At 32.4% G+C, this 24,071-nt stretch overlaps 2 protein-coding genes across 2 annotated transcripts; both read left to right on the top strand.

Moving 5' to 3' along the window:
- The first annotated feature begins 4,133 nt into the window (after nt 1-4,133).
- LOC124530512 lies at nt 4,134-5,255 on the top strand. Its single transcript, XM_047104696.1, has one exon. The coding sequence runs from the start codon at nt 4,205-4,207 to the stop codon at nt 4,982-4,984; it is 780 nt and encodes a 259-aa protein (XP_046960652.1). The 5' UTR covers nt 4,134-4,204; the 3' UTR covers nt 4,985-5,255.
- Nucleotides 5,256-9,375: 4,120 nt separating this feature from the next.
- LOC124530328 (interferon-related developmental regulator 1) lies at nt 9,376-18,000 on the top strand. The gene is made up of 9 exons (XM_047104459.1): nt 9,376-9,660; nt 10,308-10,427; nt 12,229-12,476; nt 13,115-13,213; nt 13,425-13,532; nt 14,719-14,901; nt 15,337-15,534; nt 16,301-16,519; nt 16,737-18,000. The coding sequence occupies exons 1-9, from the start codon at nt 9,630-9,632 to the stop codon at nt 16,821-16,823; spliced, it is 1,293 nt and encodes a 430-aa protein (XP_046960415.1). The 5' UTR covers nt 9,376-9,629; the 3' UTR covers nt 16,824-18,000.
- Nucleotides 18,001-24,071: the final 6,071 nt, after the last annotated feature.

Raw genomic sequence — 24,071 nt, forward strand, 5'->3', positions numbered from 1 at the left:
ATGGGTGCTTCGTATAGATTCACTCATATAAGCTAGAAGATGTCGAGCGGAGTCGCGTGTGGGGGCGTAGTGTACGGCATAAATCGCACAAATTGACAACACAGCTGACTAACGAGAATGTAATGCCGCTACCAACTTGAAATTGAATTATCTTACATTTATTGTGTCGTTGTCTCACAATTATTTACACAGAAATTACAATAAAAATGTCACCGACATCAACCATAAATATTTTTTTTGGTATTTGTACCTAGTTTACCGTTTTTTATTTAAATCAAATATTTATAAATACGTTATTTAATAAACACATTCATTCATATGGTAATATTGTAATTTAAACATATAAATAAATTGTGGTTTTACTAATCTTTAAAAATGCGTAACGGTTTTTGATGGCGTTTTTTTTTAAATATATAGAGTGCTTCAGTTTCAATTTCAATTTTTCACTAATTGTTTGTATTGTCTAATTACAGAAAGGCAGTGAAAGTTGCATGTAAAAATATTCTGTGGTATATTTAATTATTTAATATATAAGCCCCGGGTCGGGTCTTTAGCAAATTTTAAACAAAAATAAAGTCATGAAATTCGGAGGTTCTTGCCCGGAGAACTTCGTTTAAAGAACAACAACTGTGCCATCTCGATTCTTCTTTTTTTTAATGTCAATAATGTAAATGAAATGATTTCTGACTAAATTTAATTAAATGTAGTACATTTCCAAAACAGCGCCATCTTTACATCTCATCTGGTATTAATTGTTCGTGAATTAAATTGGTACTCTCACTGCTCATATTAGCCAATAGATGGCAGTGTTCTCAAAATCTCATAAAAAAAAATATGTTAGTCCATGACAAATCACATCCATTAATTAAATTACAAGACCATAGGAAATAATTATAGTTCCCGCATAAAAGCGACAATTTGTTAATTAAAAGCTAGATAGAGAGATAATTTACTACCACTTTGTTACCGCTGCGAAGATATAATTTGTTAATTATTGTCAAAGTCTTATTGCAACATAATTAATTAATAAATAAAATTAAAAAAGAATATGTTTTTTTTGCCTTAATTTAACGCTGTTGCAAATTGAAATAAGTATGTAATTCTGAACTTACAATTCACAATTTGATTGGGTACATTAATAGCTCGCTGACTCATAATGAATCACAACTCTGATGATCACAAAAAATGTTGCGACTATATTTTGAAAACGATACATTGCGTAATAAATTAATCATAATAAGTGTATACGTATAGTATTACATCAAAAAGTATCATTAAAATTAATTCAAGGGTCACTTGAATCTAGATACTCGAATTAGTATATCCTGTAATAAAAAATAATGCCACTGCATCTTATACATTAACAATAACTCAGGGATGTCTGTTTGTAAATTATTGGATAAATTAAAGGTACATTCTTAAAGAGAAATTTCTTTCGCAACGATAAGAAAAAAATTCAAGGTCAAATTTCAAGTCTGAGTGAAATGCTTTCGACGCATAAAGTTTTTACATCTGTGACGTGTACCGTGTTGCGAATTGAGCGGTTAGTGAGCGCATTGCTTTTATTCATTTGTCATGGCGCAATTAAACGCAACCTATATATAGCAACACTTATTTTATAAATGTCAACAACTAAATTTTCACTATTATAAAATTATAATAAAACATACATAATAAAACTTTTATTTAATTTTCTTTGGATAACCAACTCAACTGAATTCGCTAAAACATATAATTAATAGAAAAGTATAAAATTGCTCATTTTTTAAACTGCTTATATTAATCAGATGCAAAACCGCGGGCTAGACACATGTTTTATTATAATAAAGCAACAGTCACTATAGCGATGCATTATTCAATTAGACTGATAACACTTAAGAAGATTACTGCTAATAAAATTGTAATGCCTTGTTTCCGAGACGCGTGGGCCACTCGAGAAACGGCCAGTGTGACCCCAGCCTAACCACGACAGCCGAATGATATGATACAACTAACTTTGAAGAAAATAACATTTAGGAAGTACCAATTATTTCTCACTACAACTAGTGAAATAATCTATCAGTCCTTGAGCCTACCTACATGACTTGTTGAATTATGGCACGAGGTTTATTACACCAATAAATATTCAATAGAACTAAATATTCGTGTATTATATCAAATTACTTTTATGTTCCATTTGCTGTCGAAACGCTTGGCCCTTGGAGTAGTGGTGCAAAAAGCTTCATCAAAAGTATAACACCTCGCCTCATTGCCTCCACTAGTGACAGGAGGGCTGGTTCGTTTTTTGCCCAGAGGATCGAAATTGCGATTCAACGGGGAAATGCTGCTAGCATTCTTGCCACCATTCCACGCGGTCAAGATTTATATAGTAACTAGTTTTAATTAATATTTGTATATATTTAATATATATAAACATTTAATGTTATTAATTCTTATGTTAATAAACAAAATGTTTACACCAATGTTATATTTTTATACACTCTCCAATTACTCGGCAACTCCGCAAGTAAACACCATTGATAGTACATAATAGCTGTGATTGTCTTAGTCATACTATTTTGTAGTAACGTTGAATCGTGTTACTCATCTCTCGCTATTACCTAATGAAATTATGCCACTATCATAGAATATAAACAGTTTGTTTTTATAATAAAAATGTACCTACCTTTATACATGGGAGTATATTATGTAACATTTTGAAAAGAGTATTGTGCCTACAAGGTACTATAAGATCTATCTCCTCGTGTGAAAAAACTCGAATGCCTTAAATTAATTAATTGGCCTGTGTCGCTCGATAGAAGATTTTGAACGATACATCCAAATCTCCTGTTCAGGTATTTTAGAGTATATTAAATTATAGAAACTCTCATATATGAGCCCTGAAAATATAACATTCTCCTTTTGAACAGTCGGGTAAAAAGCTAAAACCCATATTCCGCCAAGCTGCCCTACCATTAGTTGGCTGGTGTTAATGCAACAGAAATCATTATAGCAAATGAACGAAATAAGGAAATGGGCACTAAGAATTTACATCGTTTTATTTAGTCGCTGTATCCCATTTTCCTCTCTTCTTAATTTTTATATACTTTATTTATGTTTATCTCATGTTCGATCATGAATAAATTCATTATGGTAATCTGCATGTGTCGGATGAAACCGTCAGAAGCATGCTACAAGTATCAGCGCAGCAGCGTCGTGGATAAAGCTTTTCCAAGCCGTCTCCTCCAAAGGAAAAGAAATCTATAACTAGTTGTGGGACATTTACAGGCTATTTCTTGACTTTACTGCTTTGAATCCTGGAAACCTTGTTTTATTTTAGGAAATAAAGAAAGAAATATATACCAACTCTTTTCATTACTTTTATTCTTTTAAAACAGCAATTTTTATGTAAAAAAATAACCAAATCTTTCTTTAAATATGTCCTACAACAATTTTTAAAAATTGTATATCGAGCGAGGTTCGAGAGAGAATTGTTTACCTTGTATATAATATCTGCTAAATATTTGTCTATGATCTAACTTCTAATCAGCAACAAAATTATGACATTCTTTCATAAAGGCAAACAAATATTCTGAAGGTTGTTTGATAAAATCAGTGAGAGGAAGTACTATATCAGTCGTAGCCACCAGGCAGGCGCTTACGAGCAGATTAGATCAATCTAGCTCGCGAAATTGATGACACATTTCGTGCGTAATTTTCACAAGGAGCCGGCACCTCCAACCCACAACTGCTGATGAGTTGTACTGAACTATATTAATACGTACTATTTTCATTAAAAAATATACATATATCCTCACAAATTTTCTTTTATTCGATACCTTTTTCTCAAATACTTATTTACTACATTTTATTTTTTTTATCTACTCTACTACTATCTATACATTAACACTGTGAAGATATTCTTTCATATTATTACACTCAATAGAACAACGCAATAAAATTCAATTAAATATTTATCTTTTTAGTTATGACAGCTGTAGTAATTCCATAACTAATTGCTTAGGAGATATCCGCTCAAATTTAATACCACCCCTAGCAAAAACCCTATTATACGTTTGTCTATCAATTACAAATGACGAAAAAAATTCCCTTTAATCCAAAGGGATCCGTTGAACGGTTAAGTGTTGGAGTTTAATAAACTGTTTAATTAAGGACGCGTCAGATCGGGAGGGAACAGTTTGGTGCGCGCGCGCGTCCCGACACCATGCTGGTGTTGGCGCTTTTTCTTCTTACGAGCTCTATAGAAGCGCGAACATTTAACATAACCCACCTTATTGTACCCGAAGTTGTACCTCCTGGACAAGAAGAAGTCGAAATAGAGTGTCGATACGACGCCAACTTCACCCTACTGAACTGGTTCAAGGAGCCAAACGAATTTTTCCGCTACAGACCTGGTCGCGCACCCAGCACTAGGTCTTTCCCTGTCCTCGGTATCGGGAGGGTCGAACTCATAGCCTGTGGACCGACAGCTTGTCGTCTCAAACTCGGAGCCCTTACAGAGGAAGCCACTGGATTATACAGATGTGACATTGAGCGCGATGTAACTCCGTATAAGTTTGCAACACGTAAAGCATACATGGAAGTTCACGGACATGAACATAGAAAACCTTTACTGGAAGGCTTGGGTGAAGAGTTCGGAGAGGGTGATGACATGCGTGCCTACTGCCGAGGTGATCCTGACACAGAAATCCGATGGTACCTCAACGGACGCGAGCTAGAAGAAATGAGAGGTTCCACTACATTGAAGAGGAAGAGTTCTCGTTTAATTTTCCTGGGTATTCCGCCGATGGTGACTGTTCAGTGTGCTGAATTCAAATTCGGTAAATTGTATGGCTCTAACCAAGAAAAAGCTAGATGGAAGGATAGTATTGGAAGTGACGAAAGGCCACAAGAGCAGAGGAATGAAGCCAACAGTATGAAAATATATTCAAATTTTGTTTGTATGTATAGTTTGTATATATTGTTTGTTAACGTTGTGAAATAGTTTATAACTATGAGATTTTATGTCCAAATATAAATCGTGTTCCTTAAATATAATACAGTTGTAATTTTTTTTAAATCTTTATATTTTTATGCGTGCTTATGTTTGTAGTGTACAATAAAGTATAAAATGAATAATTAAAAATAAAATGAATCTATAAATGTTTTTTTATGAGCTAATCAGTGGCGGATTTACCAATAGGCTAAGTAGGCTGGAGCCTAGGGCGGCAGATTTAGAAGGGCAGCAAATTTAGCCCAAATTTGCTATTATCTTACAGAAATTAAAAATATATATAATTATATGCATACACATTACGTCCGTAATCCGTATACTCGGTTTGAAAAAAATAATCTAGTAACTGACAGAAATATCACCTTGTTTATAATCTTACTAATAACGGGAAAAAACGATATAATGAGGATGATAGAACACAAATCATAAATGTTGCAAAAAAAATAGTAGGGGCGGAAAAAATTGAATTGCCTACTAGCGGCAAATTTGTTAACACGTTCACTGCCACCTAAATTTTTCCTATGCTCATAGCGATGCCGCCATACATAATGCCGCGAACACGCTAAGCGTGTCCCCGGCATCGCTAGATAAATTGTATGGACAAGCGTAGCGTGTCCACTGGCACAGGAACAAAAAAATGATAATTTTTTTGTTAAAACGGTCTTTGTTAGTTAATATTTCTTGTGTTATGCAATAATTAAGGTGTTTAGAATGATGTTGTCAGTGTTTTATCCCGGAATTATGACAAAAAACCGCTTTTATGGTAACTAAACATCATAATGAATCAGTGGTTGTAAAACTTTTTAATAAATTCCCACATATCATATTTATATTGGTGTCGAATTTGATATATACTTTTTATCGCGTTATGATTTAGTTCGTATTTCAATAAAAAAATTGTTCATGATATATACTGTTACCTGTTATCTACTGTTGTATCCCTGCAAAGGACGCGGGTCAGTTTAAAAGTAGCAAGGTATAATCAAATAAAATAAAATAGAACTTTCAATACAAATTAAAACAGAGTTTAAATTTCGCTTCATAAAGTGTCCATAAAAATCCACCTTCTTTTTTTGTTTTCTCAAATACATACTTATTAATTTCTAAAATCAATTTTTATCTCACTTGTTTCGTTCACTTTCTTATTAGTTGCTAGAAATGTTCAAAGGTCATAGGATATCGATTCGGTGCACATGTCTTGATATAATAATAAAGAACAATTAAATAAGTAATAATTAATAAACAAATAATTAAAAAACAATCAAGCTTCTTGTAAGCTAAACTCGTTTTATTGTTTCATTACTTCAATTCTTGTAACACGAATTTGAAGTTGACATGAGTTTACATTTTTAAGGTAAATCAGCCTTATTTAGTGTTTAATTTTATATATTTGGTGTATGTATGTGGTAGTTAATGATTAATCGAACTAACATATAGGTACTTGTAATACATAATCAGTATCAACATAACACAAAGTAAGACAATTTAGTATAAACTTTGTTATTAAATAGGAATGGCAGAATTACGGCTTATATAGTTTTCAACCGACTTCCAAAAGGAGGAGGTTATCAATTCGATTCAATAACTATAACTACATTATATAATCGTAAATCGACTTTTAAGTAGTCTAATATTTTTCATTTCATTTAACTTAGGAAGACTAAAAAATATGTTGAATACGCAATTATTTTTATTACTTTTTCGTGCATATTAATTTGTTTTAAAATAGTGTTTTGTTTGAAGTCGGTTTTTCTTTTTGTTAAAATTTTTATTTATATTTTTTTATACTACAAAGGTGTATAAATTTTTATAATAATAGATATTTGTACAAAAAAAAATGTAACAAAGTTCCGCAAATTTGAGAAAACAATAACAAAATTAGTTCAATTTTCAACAAATTGGTAATAAGCCATAAATAAAATGTGGTTTGTTGAAAAAACAGTTTGACAATCTATGATTATCCTTAATAAGTGAACAAGCCTAGCGTGTCGCCGGCATTACGAAAGACATTTTTTTGTAAAATAAAAAAAAAATATTATTTTTAACGGGCCACTTAAAAACTCAGTAGCTTATCGCTTGAAGATTGCACACAATTAGTTTGAATGAATAATTTAGCCTAGTTTTTAAGATATCACTGAAATTCTTAGAACACGCCTAGCGTGTTCGCGGCGTGGCTATAGAAATTCGCATGAACACGCTAGGCGTGTCGCTGGCACTGAACGTGTTAATGCGCCATTGGAGCTAATTTATTGAACAAATCTTAGTCGTCATTATAAACCATGCTAAATTTCGAATGTACACTTTACACACCATTGTTTATTATGTTGTAATTTTAACGTTGACAAAAATGTGAATGCTGTTTTAAATAAAGATTTTTTTTTTTCAAACGACAAAGGTGACTATTCAATTTATGCCTTAATTCTTGTATTTTTTTATACATTTGTTCATTTTATATTTAATAAAGTAATTTGTCTAGATTATATTAAATTAAACATAATTATGTAACAATTTAGCATAGAACGGATTTTTTGTAATAAAGCTAAACAAAAAGCTGTAAATGAAGCCTGTAAGCTTTTTATGTAAAGATTTTATTTCCGAATTTATTTCTGTTTTTTTCTATAATTTTACCAATAGACAAATTGAATCAAAAAACATGTGTTTAAATTAAATTGTCATTAGTGTCGTTTGTCGTTAGGTATAATAAACACTAGGAAATAAAATCATAAAATTGTAGGGAAAATGTAGGTTGTGAGCTGAACTAATAAACTTCACATTCCATTTTTATAATTACATTTTATTAAAAAATAGTGTCTCCAAGTTTTTTACTGTTAAATGCTGAATTCAATTAAATATACTTTTTATACCTATTTTACGGATACTTTTATTACTTTATACTTTTTTTTTTTAGTACAGCCAATATGAATAAAAGTTATTCCAGAAAATGCATCTCGTTTAGAAGGATTTAATGTATAATGCAATTTCATTCGCGTTTAAATTAGACTATCTAAATTAAACGCGAATGAAATTGCATTATTGAAGTGCATGAATTTACTCTTTTAATTACTTAAATAATATAATCAAAAATTGGGACATAATGTAAATATCACACAATTGATCATTGACGTAAAATTATTATCAATTGCTAATCGAGTATTAATTTTTAGCATAACAAAGTAATGAATAATGTCATGACTTGATTTCGCCTAACAAAAAGGGTTTTTATTGAATTAAACCATTCGTATTTTTTTATTTAAAAGTTCATTTATTATCAAATTCTTTTTAATTTTAGCGCCTAGCGTAGCTCTAGATCATGATATTGTACCACTGTCCACTCGAAGTAATAGAAGTTCCTATTTTACGCAGTAATAAGAGTTTTTTTTTTTAGTTAATAAAATCCAAGATAAATTTATTTTACTGAATTGCAAATTTTGATGTAATACGCGCCCGCTTCTGGGAAATTTTGTTTATATTGGTGACCTAATATTCCACCTTGTTAATCCACATCCACAATATCTTTTTTAATATGAATGACACAATATTATGTTGTATGGAGACTTTGAATGAAGACAATAAAGTAATACTATTTACGCGATATTTTAACCCAACTTTAATTATGTTACCATTTTACCTATCTTTGGTAACTATATCGGTACTATATGTTATATTGATGTGGTTATATAGTTATGTTTAGTAAGTATCTAAATAGCTTGTCGGTCTAGAAGCCTTATTGCAGCCTGAATCTGTTACAGATTCTACGTCTACATAGTTATATTCCGCCAAGGTGGTCCCAATGTGGACATTGTTGTGACTATATAAGCACCGGAGACCGTGTAAATGTACTCATATTAATAATAATAATAAAATAATTGTATTATTAAAAAATATAAAATAATTTAAATAGTAGGTACAGTTCGTTTAATCCTTTGATTATTAGGTGTCATTTGAATATGAAATTTAGAAAAGTTGCATAATATTATACTTTAACACAAATGAAACAAGAGTATTCTTATTTAAAACATTGTGTAAATGTGCGAAATGCGAAAATAAACAATCACCTTCCTTTGAAACGACTTTATGAAATATTGCACCACATTCATAAATGGTAAAGTAAAATGTTACTAGTTACTAAAAAAATGATAAAAATTATTTACATAATTCCCCAGCGTATACTTATTATCTTCCTTGAATGTTACTTTCAAATATTTTTTAAATAATTTTTTTTTTTTTACGAATGAGTAACTCTTTCTTCACAGTGCGCATACAATAAATCATTAAATTATACAAGTAAATATATTCATAAATAAAAATTATGTTGTTTTACAATTCTTATATGTTAACACCATCCAAGATGGCGGACAAAATGGTGGAAAAACCCTTGCTAGTGCGCCCCTTTATATGACAAGCTGTCAGACGCCATTGCGCAAATAAGCGGAGTCGTGTGTGCATGATACACGGTTAAACATGTTAAAAAGTTTTTCTGAAATTTTAGTTTTATTTTATATTTGGTGCCCAAATTGTTCTATAAGAACTGATATATCATACTTTTCTCCGTCTTGATCAAGTGTGAATCGTAGTTAATTAACTAGTGAATATATTTAATTTTACCATAAGCAGTTCGTCAGAAATCACTATCACCATGCCTAAAGGAAAGAAAAAAGGAAAATACGGTAAGTTTTTATTTAGCTCGTATAATTGGGATTGTTTGAAATCGTTAAATCATTGCTGGGTTTGGAATTTGCCAAGAATGATATCACGCGGTGGCCTTGTGTCCACAGTCTCCGTTTACATTCATGACAAGTCCACGTACATTAGCCCGCTCAGATTAGCGATAACATCTCTTTTTGACCATATGCTTGCATTGATATCTAAATAGACCCTAATAACTTCCCTATTTCACAAGCGTTAGAATGTAATAAACTTTCACGATTTCATAACAAATGCCCCACATGCGAGTAACCTTTCAACGTGCATAGTCGATATATTATTTTTATCAAATACGTAAATTGTTTGACCTTGAAGCTAATTATCTTAAAATTATATAACAAAATATTGTTGTGTTAGGTAATTCTTTTTATTTACCAAACAACTACTATATGATCATTTCTTTATAATTTATTGTTCAAACAACATTTTCATAATAATTTGCAAAATTCGAAATTGTATCGTAATTGATTTCTAAAAATATTTACACAATAATATAAAACAATAAATTTAATTTTTTTATTGTAATATTGATAGAGATTCGGTTAATACTGAAGAAGTTCAAAGTAATTTATTGAAAAAATATTCTTAAAATATTTTCATATTATTTTAGAGCACAGGAGAACAGAACTCCCTTACTCGTCAGATGAAGATGCTGGCATAGATATGACCAATGACAACTATTCGGAGACTTCAGGTGCATCAGACCTCAGAAGCAATCATGATGATGCTGGTATGTACATTTACTACTATAAGGGTTACTTATCCAAACACTAGATAATGGACAATCGTTAAAAATACCAATGAACAATGATACACAAAACAGGCTTAAAAAGATAAATTATATATATATATATATATATATATATTATTATAGATATAAGAATAAATTTACCTTGCACAATATTTATCAAGATATTATAAATATATATAAATAAAAATAATACATAGATAATGTCTAATTATGTTAAGTCATTAAAAATTGTGAGTTGTAAGAATTATTACCAGTTTCACATGCATTGTATGTGCAATCTGTACTTATATAATTTTACTATTACAATGTTTCTGTGAATATAAGGTGAAAAATTATAAGAAAAGAGTGCAGGAACAATAATACCTAATGAATGAACTTGTAATAAAATTTTTTAAAATTGAATATTTTAACTCTCATACTTATAAATTAATCTCACATTTTGTGGCTTCAGTGAATAGCTACTTGCCTTAAAAGTTTTAAAAATATTTTCAATTAGTGTTTCTATATTGTAATAATAAATTGAATGAATAACATTATTTAATAAATTTATAATATATATCTTACATTTAGTCTTTGGTATGAAGGTTGCCACAATCACTTAAATTATCAACCACAAACCATATACAGCTAAGAATATAGAAATATGATAATATATACAATAAATAAGTACTCTGCTACAGCTACAGTTACTGCTCTATTATCATATACACTAATATTACATATTTATATTATTTATTTATGAGTATTCAACACACCTGTTTTTATAACACTGTAAATTTTCCAATAAAACTATTGTCTTTTATCTAGATTTGTTCATTAAGTTTTTTACATGGAAACTGTCCGTCATTTAATTTTGTAAAATGAATACTGACTATAATTGGCTACAAGTCTACAATAATTAGTCTCCTAAAGTCGAAGTCAAATTGTATTAAATTACCCTGAGAATAGTCGAGCTAGGCCTGTGCAATTAATAAAAATAGTAAAAAATATGCATAAATATTATTAACTCTGATAAGATAAAGATTGCTCACGAAATATCAGACCATATATTTCTTAATTGCAACATTGATGATTTTCGTAATATATTTTTTAAACAAAGTAATAAAATTTAACAAGCCATGCAACTTCAGTTTCAATCAAGCTTATCAGTTTTTATGGATAAATTTTATTTCGAAACTGATTAAAAAATCGAATGTTTACAAATGCGTTTTGAGATAACTAGTGACTGGCACATAGTTTGACAACTTCGGCAGATTGTTACTAAGCAATAGGCTATTTGACTGGTTTTTAAAATCCATTTTATATTATTTAGTAGAGGTCAAGGAACCCATTAAAAGTTGATTTTTTTTATTTCTTGTACATATTTGCTGAAAAATATCATATTAAAAATTCCATATTTAAGTAACGCGCGAAAACGCTACTTAGACAATATGGCGTTGCAATGGGGTCGGTGACGTCACTTTGCTGTATTTTAATCTGTGGTACACATAGTAGAAGAGCAAGGTTTACAAGAAAGTGACCTCATCATAAGCGCTAATTTGAACAAACAAAGCGTTTTGTGTCACGTGACAAACGTTTGAAAAAATGCATTTTTATTTATTGATTTTTGAATATATTAAGTATTATTTTCAAGTTTCGTTAGTAAATAACTATTTTTAAACTCATAATATACACTGATTACAATAATTCACAATTTATTTTTCGCATTGTCAAATAGCCTATTAGACATAAGAGGGAAAAATGATTCAATTTTGAATACCGTAATGTTCCTTTATTTTAGAAAACGAAATCCAAGAGAAATTGGAAGAAAAAGTTTTAGAGATTATCGATGCGTTGAGCGCGAGAGCGAACGCCGCGCGCGCCGCCGCGCTCGTGGCGCTGCGCAGCGCGCTGCAGCGCCGCTACCTCGCGCACGTGCTCAGCGGCCAGCGCGTCACCCTGGCCGAGCACGTCACCAAGGCGCTGCGCCGCGGCCGCGACGGCGAGCGCCGCGCCGCCGCCGCCCTCGTGCCCATCCTGGCCCTGCAGGTGCGTAAGCCAGCCCAGTAGAAACATTATCTGTCATGACATTACAGCTTTACAATTTTTTTTTATCCTACTACTATTATAAAGGCGAAAGTTTGTATGTATGGATGTATGGATGTTTGTTACTCTTTCACGTACAAACTACTGAATGGATTTGAATGAAACTTTACCACAATATAGCTTATACATCAGAATAACACATAGGCTACAATTTTTGAGGTTTCTAATGTGAGGTCGTAAAAAAACACATTTTTTGCGCTTACATTGCAAACGCTGACTGAATCCTACAAGATAGATCAAAACAATGTGTAGTACAAGTATTGTAAAACTTAAAAAGGTCTGCAAAAAAGTCCGTGATGGTATATGTTCATCTCTTAGGAATAACCCACAATAAACATTTTTTATCCTTTACTTTGTACGAGAAATAATGGCTTATTTACGAAGCGATTTTAAGCGATTACTAGACTAGACGGAACGAACCTGAAGTCCACGCGAACGAAGTCGCGGGCAAAAGCTAGTTTTTTATAAATATAGTTAGTAATGCTGGATGCATTGTGTTTTCAAGATTAGTTAATGTGCATAAATGCAGCAGGATGATAAGAAATGCGTCAAATCTAAATTGTCAATATGTTTATTTCTAGATCGGTGAGGAGGGTACTGAAGAATTCCTATCGGAAGTACGTCCGGCTCTTGCGGCTGCAGCTATCGACAAATCGGCCTCACTTGACACGCGCACTGAGGTAAAGATATTCTTATATTGATACATCCCAGAATAATTTGAACATTTATGCTTAAATAAAACCAAATATGAATTGAAAATAGTTACTGTATAAATCTTTAAAACGTGAAATGGTGGCAAAAATGCTAGCAAAATTATGTATAAATTTAAAGTTAGCAAAAACGCCTAAAGACAATATTTGAATTACAATGTCAAATTTGCTTCTTCTTCAGTGTTGCTCATCATTGGCGGTGCTGTGCTATCTGCTAGAAGACGATCTTACAGAGGTGCTTGAGATCATGCGCATGTATGAAACAATCTTCAGCGGCAGTTATCTTAAGGTGTGTATATTTACCACTTAATTTTAAGAAACAAATATAATAAAATTTATTTTTAAAATGATAATATGAAATAATTATTACATACATTTACATCAGAGGTCATGAATAACATTATAATAGTGGTAATACATTTGGTAGTCTATTATTCCTTCAACAAACAGGTCGCCGATTTTATCGCCTGACAACCTGAGTCTTTTAATTAAGGTTAAAGTAAACCCATACAAAAATTGACTTTAATGTGTAAACAACGAAAATATTATACAAAACAATATAATTGTTTGATTTGTTCACTCATAATATTAAATAACAAAGGTAAAAAATGTGAGAAAATAAAACCTCATAACTGACTTTATTCTATATAATAGAAGATTAAATCTTATTGACGACTGCGACTTAAAAATAAACGTTTTATTTTTAAGTCGCAGTCCTACAATAAGTAAATATTATTCATAGAACTAGAAACTTTTTGGAAAAATAATAACACAAACAAGGAAGTGAAACTAGATATAAAAACGAAGCGCGGTCAGCAGATACTAATTATGTTAAACAATACGGAACACATATCTCTGTAAAATCAAGAGTCAAGGTCATCGTCGCAGCCAATAATATCAAAAGGCATCGACCCGTCGCTGATATACATTTTCAATGTCAGCGTCGAACTTGTTTAATGCTACCTGATTTATGCATTGTGTATTCGTCTATTTATATTCTTGTTTATTATTATTTGCCTTATTATTTATCGTACCACGAAAAATGACCGTCATTTTTAATTTATTACAAAATAAAATGTTGTTTAACGTTCCCTGTGACGTAAATACTTTTGTTTTCCATTGTAATTTTGGCTACCTTCAGGGGTTATCCATTTCTGATTGCTACACAAGTTATTATAATTATACATTTATTATAGGAATTAACAACATTAAATGCTTAAATATATATATATACAAATATGAACTAAAACTAGTTACTGTATAAATCTTGACCGCGTGGAATGGTGGCAAGAATGCTAGCATCATTTCCCCGTTGAATCGCAATTCCGATCCTCTGGGCAAAAAACGAACCAGCCCTCCTGTCACAATATTATAATTTAATATAAATTGTTATTTATCTTCCGGATGTATATTATAAAATCGGAATATGTCATCATAAAGTATGTGTGTAGAAGTAACGAAGTTTATCCTTCCAGGGAGACGGCAGCGTGAAGGTGTCTGGCGCGGCCGTGGAGGAAGGTTCGTGGCACGCCGCTGCGCTGGACGGCTGGGCGCTGCTGCTACTGCTCGCCGAGCCCGCGCACGCAAGAGCACTGCTCGCCGACAGGCAGCCCTCCTTCCAGAGACTCGCTGAGCTACTCGACGCTTGTAGCCTCGAGGTATGCAATGCTTAGCTTTATGAAAATCGTTACACCTCGTGGTCTAAAGTGACTTGCGTGACTGAAGACAAACAGTTAAAGACTGTAGCTAGTAAAGTAAAGTAACAGCCTGTAAATTCCCACTGCTGGGCTAAAGGCCTCCTCTCCCTTCGAGGAGAAGGTTTGGAACATATTCCACCACGCTGTTCCAATGCGCGTTGGTGGAATACAAATGTGTCAGAATTTCTATGAAATTTGTCAGATGCAGGTTTCCTCACGATGTTTTCCTTCACCGCTGAGCACGAGATGAATTATAAAGACGAATTAAGCACATGAATCAGCGGTGCTTGCCTGGGTTTGAACCGGCAATCATCGGTTAAGATGCACGCGTTCTAACCACTGGGCCATCTCGACTCTGTAAGTAACGGTGATTTATAATTATCTGTTAATTCTAAGGTGCGTCTGGCGGCGGGCGGCGCGCTGGCTGTCGCGCACGAGCGTGTGAGTGGGGACGACGACGAGTACGACTGGCCTGAGGAGCAAGATGTGCTTCCGCGACTCGAGCAACTCGCGCGCGACTCGCACAAGTACCGCGCCAAGCGCGACCGCAAGCTGCAGCGCGCCACCTTCCGGGACATCCTCAAGTACTTCGAGGTGAGGCCACACGTCACGGTCTTAGCGAGACTGATGTATTGTAGTTTAAGATTATATCATTTTTATATCTATTTTGAATAAATAATAATGATATGAGACAACATCACATACATTACTCTGATCCCAATGTAAGTAGCTGAAGCACTTGTGTTATGGACAATCAGAAGTAACGACGGTACCACATACACCCAGACCCAAGACAACATAGAAAACTAATGGTAATCTACATCGACTCGGCCGGGAATCGAACCCGGTACCTCGGAGTGGCGTACCCATGAAAACCGGTGTACACACCACTCGACCACGGAGGCCGTCATAATCCGAATAAAAATGTTCCGAGTGCCTTGCCGGTTTTTTTCGGTAGAAATGACGTCGAAAAACGGTGATAAGTCCAAGTAAAATCCGTAGTAAGTAATAGTGAAATGAGTCGAGATGGCCCAGTGGTTAGAACGCGTGCATCTTAACCGATGATTGTGGGTTCAAATCCAGAAAAGCACCGCTGATTCATGTGCTTAATTCGTCTTTATAATTCATCTCGTGCTCAGCGGTGAAGGAAAACATCGTGAGGAAACCTGCATGTGACAAATTTCATAGAAATTCTGCCTCATGTGTATTCCACCAACCCGCATTGGAAAAGCGCGGTGGAATATGTTCCAAACCTTCTCCTCAAAGGGAGAGGAGGCCTTTAGCCAAGCAGTGGGAATTTACAGGCCGTTGTTGTTATTGTTGAAATGGGCCGTCACAGTAACGTGTCGTATCCCCGCAGGACGGCAGCGTGGGCGGCGAGCGCGTGCGCGTGGGCGGCGAGGCGCTGTCGCTGGGCACGTGGGGCGCGCGCGCGGCGTACGGCGCGCTGGCGGGCGCGCTGGGCGCCGGGCTGGCCGCGCTGGCGCCGCACTGCGCCGCGCTGCGCAGCGCGCTCGACCTCGAGCCGCCGCACGACGCGCCGCCCGCCGCGCTGCGCAAGCTCAACAAGCTGCAGCGGGTGAGGCCGCACTACATACTCTATTAATTTTAATTTTACACCCTTATTGAACCCTAAAATGAATTATTTTCAAAAAATTATACTTTACATTTATTATATAAAAAAAAACGACTATTCAATTAAAAATGCTCGTGCATGACAGACAATGTTACACTTCGGTGATACCTTTATGCCTATCAGTAATAATCGTAAAATAATAGTTTTATTTGCTTTTCAGCATCTTCAAAATACTGCAGCGTGTAAAGCGCGCACGGTGGCCAGGAACAAGAGCAGAGACAAGCGCTCGGCCGCGCTCGCCCTTTGAGAATAATGAAATATTTTCGGCACGGAATCTCTAGAAAAATAATATGGCCGGTTCCGACGTTCAAAAACTTAGCATTAGATTCGAGCTTAGTTTTACGCTAGCATTAGATTGTTAGCTTAAAATAAAGTACCAAAGAAAATTCCCGTTGGTATTGATTGTAAACAATGTTGGAACCGAGTTTGAGGCCTGCAATTCGTTTCATCTTTAAATTGTGCACACTGAACATATCCCATTGCTCTAATTATTTACAATGTCTTATTTTATGGTAATGGAATAGAACGATCACTAGGATTAACACAGAACAAAGAGTATACTAGAAGTGGCACTAAACATGTATACACCAATAAAAACCAAATTATTGTAAATAGTGTAAAATATAAATGTATTATGAGAAAGAGTTTTACTATATTATTTCACCATCTTATTTTACTTAAAACAAAACCTGTGCCACTTCTACTATACTACCAAAAGGGAAATTCTGTCAGAAACAAAAACGATACACGACGACGGAATCACTAAGGAAACATTAAACCGGATTTTGTTGATGTTTATTCCTCCTTTCTAATACCCAGAGTTATTATATTTTAGTGTCACATGACAATAAATTATCGTGTATCGAAAATGTTTCTTACGGAATTTTCTCGCTGTTCTTAAAGACTACAGTTTTAATAAATAAATTGTATACCCAATGACATGTATCGTCATATATTTTATTTATGTGATTTTTAGTTAAACTAGTTTGTATAAAAACTTGATAACTTACTCCCAAACTTGGTGAATCGGTCGGCATTCCGAACTAACTCCGCAAGCTGCCATTAGATATTTCAATTATATTGAATTAATCTTTATTTTTAACTGTTATATTTATTAATATTATAGCGACAGATGTTATTGATTAGTCAAATTGCTAGTATTCGTGGTTGTATTAATAATTTCATTAGTTATAATCAAGTTTGGAGTAAGGGAGTATGTTTTATTTTGGTTGATATAATTGATATTTCTAATATGATTTGTACTGTATTTGTATATTTTTATGAGTTACGGTTAACAGTACAGTTCATATATTTTTACGAAATTTCTCTGTAAATATTATTTTGTATTTTGTTACCTGCGGCCGACTATGTACACTAACTAGGCTAGTACACGGAATGTTGAAATAATATTTATTATGAGAATACCAATTCGTTTTATTTAACAACCCTTGTTAGAAATCAATGGTTCACTTCATTTTAAAAGACTTTAAAAGATATTAAACGAGATCTTAATTATTAAATAAAGACTTTTTAACTATAAAGTAGCAGAAATTCCAAATAACCATGAACCCTAATAAATAGAAACGTATTATAGTTAAACAAAGACCAAAGCCTAGTCCAATGGGAGCAGAAGATAAATAAACCTCAGATTTACGTATTTCTTGCAAATTCCTAAAAGGCTTGCTATAATGTGCCCTACTAAGAGTTTATGATCAATCATTAATATATATTTACTTACAATAAGATTACAATTGATTACTTTCCACTTTAATTTTACTTTTGAAAATTCGATTCGATAAAGTTTCGTCGACGTTCAGAAAATCATTTTTGCGTAAATCCGAGGATTAATTAAGCTCTCAACCAATAATATCGCGGCAAAAGGCTATTTGACAATGCGAAAAATAAATTGTGAATTACTATAGTAATAAGTGTATATTATGAGTTTAAAAATGGTTATTTACTAACGAAAGTTATAAATAATACTTAATGGAGAATGTTACTAGTATTTTCAGTAAAGCTTGTATATATACAAATACACTAGTTTTTGTTTTAGTTAAAAATACCTAGTAGTTTTGATTTTATAGGCATTCAAAGTTTCAAAAAATATCGAGTCTCGCTAACAGCCGCGCGAGTGCTGTGACGTCAATTCACAACGCGCGGCGCGGGAAGCGTACCGCTTAGTATCACTTTTTATCATAACTCGGTTCCCTATCGAGATACGAATTTTTTTATGGAATACTTTTTTGCTTTTTGTACGATCTACAATTAAGGTCCTATACATTTTTCATGTATCGATCATTGTTATCGAGATTTCGATAAAAATACACCAATTTTAAAATCAAAATAAACTTTATTCTAGTAGGCTTTTACAAGCACTTTTGTATCGTCATTTAACAATTAATTAAAGCTACCAACGGTTCGAAAAGTAGATTCTACCGAGAAGAACCGGCAAGAAACTCAGTAGTTCTTTTTCAACATTTAAAAAATACAATCATATTAGTTAAATACAATTATATATGTATGTAATGTATCCTGCCTGGAAACAGGTATTAATTCCAAGCTTTTTTATCATCTACAAAATCTTGTATCGATTAATATGCCTTTTTTACCAAAGTATATTTTATAAACGAAACGGCAAAATTACCTTTTTTCTCGTGATAGATATCGAAAAATTACTGTAATGAAAATTGTAGGGTCCGACCTACAAATTCATAATAATTACATAAAATAATAAAAGACTATTTGACAATGCGAAAAAATTATTGTAATCAATGTATATTATGAGTTTAAAAATGGTTATTTACTAACGAAAGTTAAAAATAATACTTAATTTATTCAAAAATCCATAAATAAAAATTCAAATTTTCAAACTTTTGTCACGTGACACAAAACGCTTATATTTATATTAACAAAAATTAACCGGGCTTATGATGAAGTCACTTTCTTGTAAACTGCTTTTCTACTATATGTACTACAGATTAAAATACAGGAAAGTGACGTCACCGACCCCATTGCAGCGCCATATTGTCCAAGTAGCGTTTTTGCGCGCTATTTAAATATGGAATTTTTAATATGATATTTTTCGGCAAATATGTACTAGAAATAAAAAACCCAACTTTTACTGGTTTCCTTAACTTCTACTAAATAATATAAAATGGATTTTAAAAACCAGTCATATAGCCTATTACACATGGTCTCTAACTCGCTAATAGAAAATTGACATTAGTTGGAGTTTTCTTTCAGAAAGGAATAAATTACCTCCATCGCCTCGTCTACTTTGTCGACCGTAGGTCGTCCTGTGATTATTGCTCTCCTCAGGTAGTGCATGATATAGATGAGAAATACATGTTCGATGGTATCGAGCTCTGGTATATGTATTATGAATACGCTATTGTAATCGATCTAATCGCTTTTATCAATTTTTTTTCGCGTTTTAACATCTTTTGGAACTATAAAATTCAACTTTTCCGGCGAATTGGTAGTTGTATTTTTACATTTAAGCAAAACACATGATTTCTTAGTATTTGGATTGGACATTTTTAAAAGTATTTAGGTATAAAATCGAAGGCGCGGTCGCGCAATGGCGGGCGGGCAGAGTGAGCCAGACTGAGCGTGTTGTACAATGACGTCACACCGTCACCGGCAACCCGCGTCGTGCGTTACAACTTGTTTTACTTATAACTCGGAAACTAATTGACGTATCGAATTAATTCTTTCACTATTATTTTTTATTTTTGACAGACAATATAGAGCGATAATAATCAAAATTAGTGAACATTCTCCATTCAATGTCAATTTGTCAAAGGTGTTCATTCGACATCCGTCGACTCCTAAGCTATATCCGGTTTCAGGATTACATACTAAATAGTAAAACAAGAGTAAAATAATGGAGTAACTGGGTAAGAAATTAAACAATTTTAAACACATGACTAGCTTTATTTTCAGACAATACATGATACCGTCTTTCGCTTACATCTCAGCGCTTGAATGATATACAACAATAAAATACAAGAAGATGCTTACAGACTAACAGTCACATGCCTCGGAACCACGCTCCTAACATAATCATATTTTCGAACGTAACATTTAAACAAAAACTATATTTGAAAATCAATAATAACATCCAGTACTACAGTCAGATGGATCATGTACAAATTTAGCTTTTAGCTAATTTACAAAATTGTAAGCAAAGTGAGCGTGGTCCACCTCATTCGTTGCACAAATTAAACATCTGATCTTGAAACAAATCATAGACCTTACCTAGCTTTGTAAAAAAGTTAAGCTCATTTCAGACGACCAACTGTAGCTAATAAATCATTTCGATCACAACCCGACAAAATGATTTATTATTAAATTTAGATACTACTCTAAATTTGATCAAACAAACTTACCTTTGACCAAACAATTTATATAACATTTTATTTAGCATAATACTAATTTCTTTTATATTGTGAAAGGTCAGCAAATAGTCACAGGCGGCCATTTTGTACACAACGCTTCTATTGTCCGTAATAGGATAAGAGAGTATTAGCTACAGTTCGTCTTCAAATATCAAGACACTCATTACATTTACCTTAGACATGACACATAATGGTTACATCTATACTAATAATATGTTATATTGATATAGTAACATTTAATTTGCGAACTTCATACGCGCAGAGAATACGTGTAGTAACTTATACGCAGTTAAGTTCACATCGGTACAACATACATCTAAATCTAGTGCGATTCTGAAATAAATAAACGTTCTCGATGATTAACGGCCGAAAATAACTGTAATCAAGGCGTTATTACCCATAGAGCTATTTTTTTTTTTCTAATTTTGTAGGCACAGGTGATCCTGATTTCGGATTTTCATTTCACTGAACCGTTACATATTGTCATCGTAAATAAGGGCTAAATGCACTAGTAATAAGGCAAATATAAATATAGTTTTTTTTTCGAAGCTTTAAATTATTAGACTTAAATATTTACATTGAAGTACTAAATTTTATAGTCAAAAGTATTTTACTGCAACAGTAAATCATTTAAATTTAACCACACATCAATAGCAGATAATAAAATTTACATTATTAATATATTAGTGTTTTGTGATTGTTTAGTATTTTGACATCACATTATGGCATGAAAAAATTAGAAACCTGCAAATGTTCGTGTATGGTCTACTTTTGTCTACTAACTCTGTTCTTTTCACTATCACTTTAACAAAATACTACTTGATCTATAACTGCGCTTGATACTGAAGCTTGTTAAGTTTTACTCAAAAATAATTGCTGTATTGTTTCATCTGAAACTTTCAAGAAATCAATTTTCGAACAATTATAATGACAACACACACACATAGTAGCCGCCTTTATGGAACGGGCAACAACACGTTATACATACGTACTTACCAATTACTCACTCGATTATACTGTTGCAGAAAATCTAAATTCAGTTTAAGAAATTAATTAATATTTAATGAATGTTTAGATTCGCGGTAACATTAATACTCACAACGTCAGTAACAATTATTTGCCCTGAAACACAACCGTAAGAACCCGCCGTCTGCCGGCGACCGGATATAAAGATAAGGCAACAACAAAGGCAGTCGAATATAAAAATATACACGGATATATTATTGACGTGTCATTGTACATGTATTATATAGAAGGAATGTGCTGAGATAAAAGGAGGCTGCATATAAATAGATTTCATACATTACTTGTCAAGTTTCACAGTAGAAGCGGCAGTACGACACGAAATACCTTATTCAGTACAATTTTTACAAAAAATACATCTCTTTTCTCATTGTATTAATTCAAATTCTTTAAGCTTGGTAATTATCTACTTAAAATGCATGGCTACACTTGATAATGTTGCACAAAAGAGTAGTAAAAAGAATCGTCTTTCTTTCCATTATACATATGGATTGGACACAAAGTCATCAGCCTTTCCGCAGGTATAACTATTTAGGTGTGCATACATTATACATACTTTGATACTAATCACGTATAACACTTTCATTATACAATTACATAGATATCGTTTACAGCAAACATCAATATTTATATCATTATTTATTATACCGTTTTGGCTTTCGATTGACAACTACGGAAAAATGAGATTTATTGTGATATGTTAAAGGGTCCATACCATACATTTTAATCTCTACATGATAAAAAAAGTGATTGACGCTTACCATAGACAGCTAGATAGAGAGTGCAATTTTATTTATGAAACCATAGACAATTTTCCCTATGTTTGTATAAATACCACGTCAATCGATGAATACATTCATTTAATTATATACAAAGTTGTTATACATTACAGAATATAAATGACTTAGCACTGAAGGTAACATTTTAATGTGAGTCTTACACAAATATAAGATATTTTTCATTCAAACGTGTTTTTATTTCTATTTCGAGACAATCCTCAGAAAATATATTATTATTATATACAAAGAATATACCGCTACAATTATAATCGTATTACGTATTTCAATATATATTATTTTCCTTACAATTTTTAACACTAGTGTGCAACTAACTCTTTAAATAATATAAGCGTGATTGGAAATCAACGACTATTTATGTTATAATACGTTTTAAATTAACTAATCGAATGAAAATATATTCCTATACACTTGTACAAGTGTTTCTGAATCTTTAACTTATCATTACAGATAGAATGACGGCTATCTATTAATAATAGGTTTTTTATTGTAAATAATAAATATAGCTACAATTATAGCTTCTAATTACCGAAAAACCGTCAAAGCGATATGTTCGTAAAAAAATATTTTATTTACCCTGATAATCTTGCAACACCGAGACGATATCTATAGTAAATTAAAAATGCATACAAAAATTAAGCTCCACGAATTTATCAGCAATAATCTAAAATTAATTATCAATGTAAGTTTAAGAGATAGTTTTAATATCTTATTTGAAACATCTTATACACTTAAATTTAAATTTCGAACATGTTCGAAACAGATTATATATGAGTGATTTATAAATCATCATCTTTGGTAAAAAGCTACATGTATTCGGAACTTATTTAATGACAATGTTACTTAATAATTACAATATTTATCATAGATGATTATAGCGTATACTTAATAAACCTTTTTTTTTAAATAGACATTTATATTTCTTTAAGTTCCAAACCACTTACATAATCTATTCTGAAACATAAATAAGCTACGTGTATTTACATGGACATCTTCTGATTTAATTAATTAATTTTGCTTAAATAATGACTCCAATATTTGCGCACATTACTCTTCAATGGCATGTAGACAGTTCCTAGTATTCCAAACATTTATGCAAAAATAATAATTAATTTATGCATAAAACATTAATCTTAATTTATAATCTTGTAACTTCAAAATATAAACCATAATGTTATCATCAATAATTTCAACTTTGTTTTTATTCAGTATGATAAAAAACTATACTTATATAAATAATAAATGGGATGATAGAATTATAGCAGATAAAACAGA

This window comes from Vanessa cardui, chromosome 6 (genome assembly GCF_905220365.1).
Source record: "Vanessa cardui chromosome 6, ilVanCard2.1, whole genome shotgun sequence".
Lineage (NCBI taxonomy): Eukaryota > Metazoa > Arthropoda > Insecta > Lepidoptera > Nymphalidae > Vanessa > Vanessa cardui.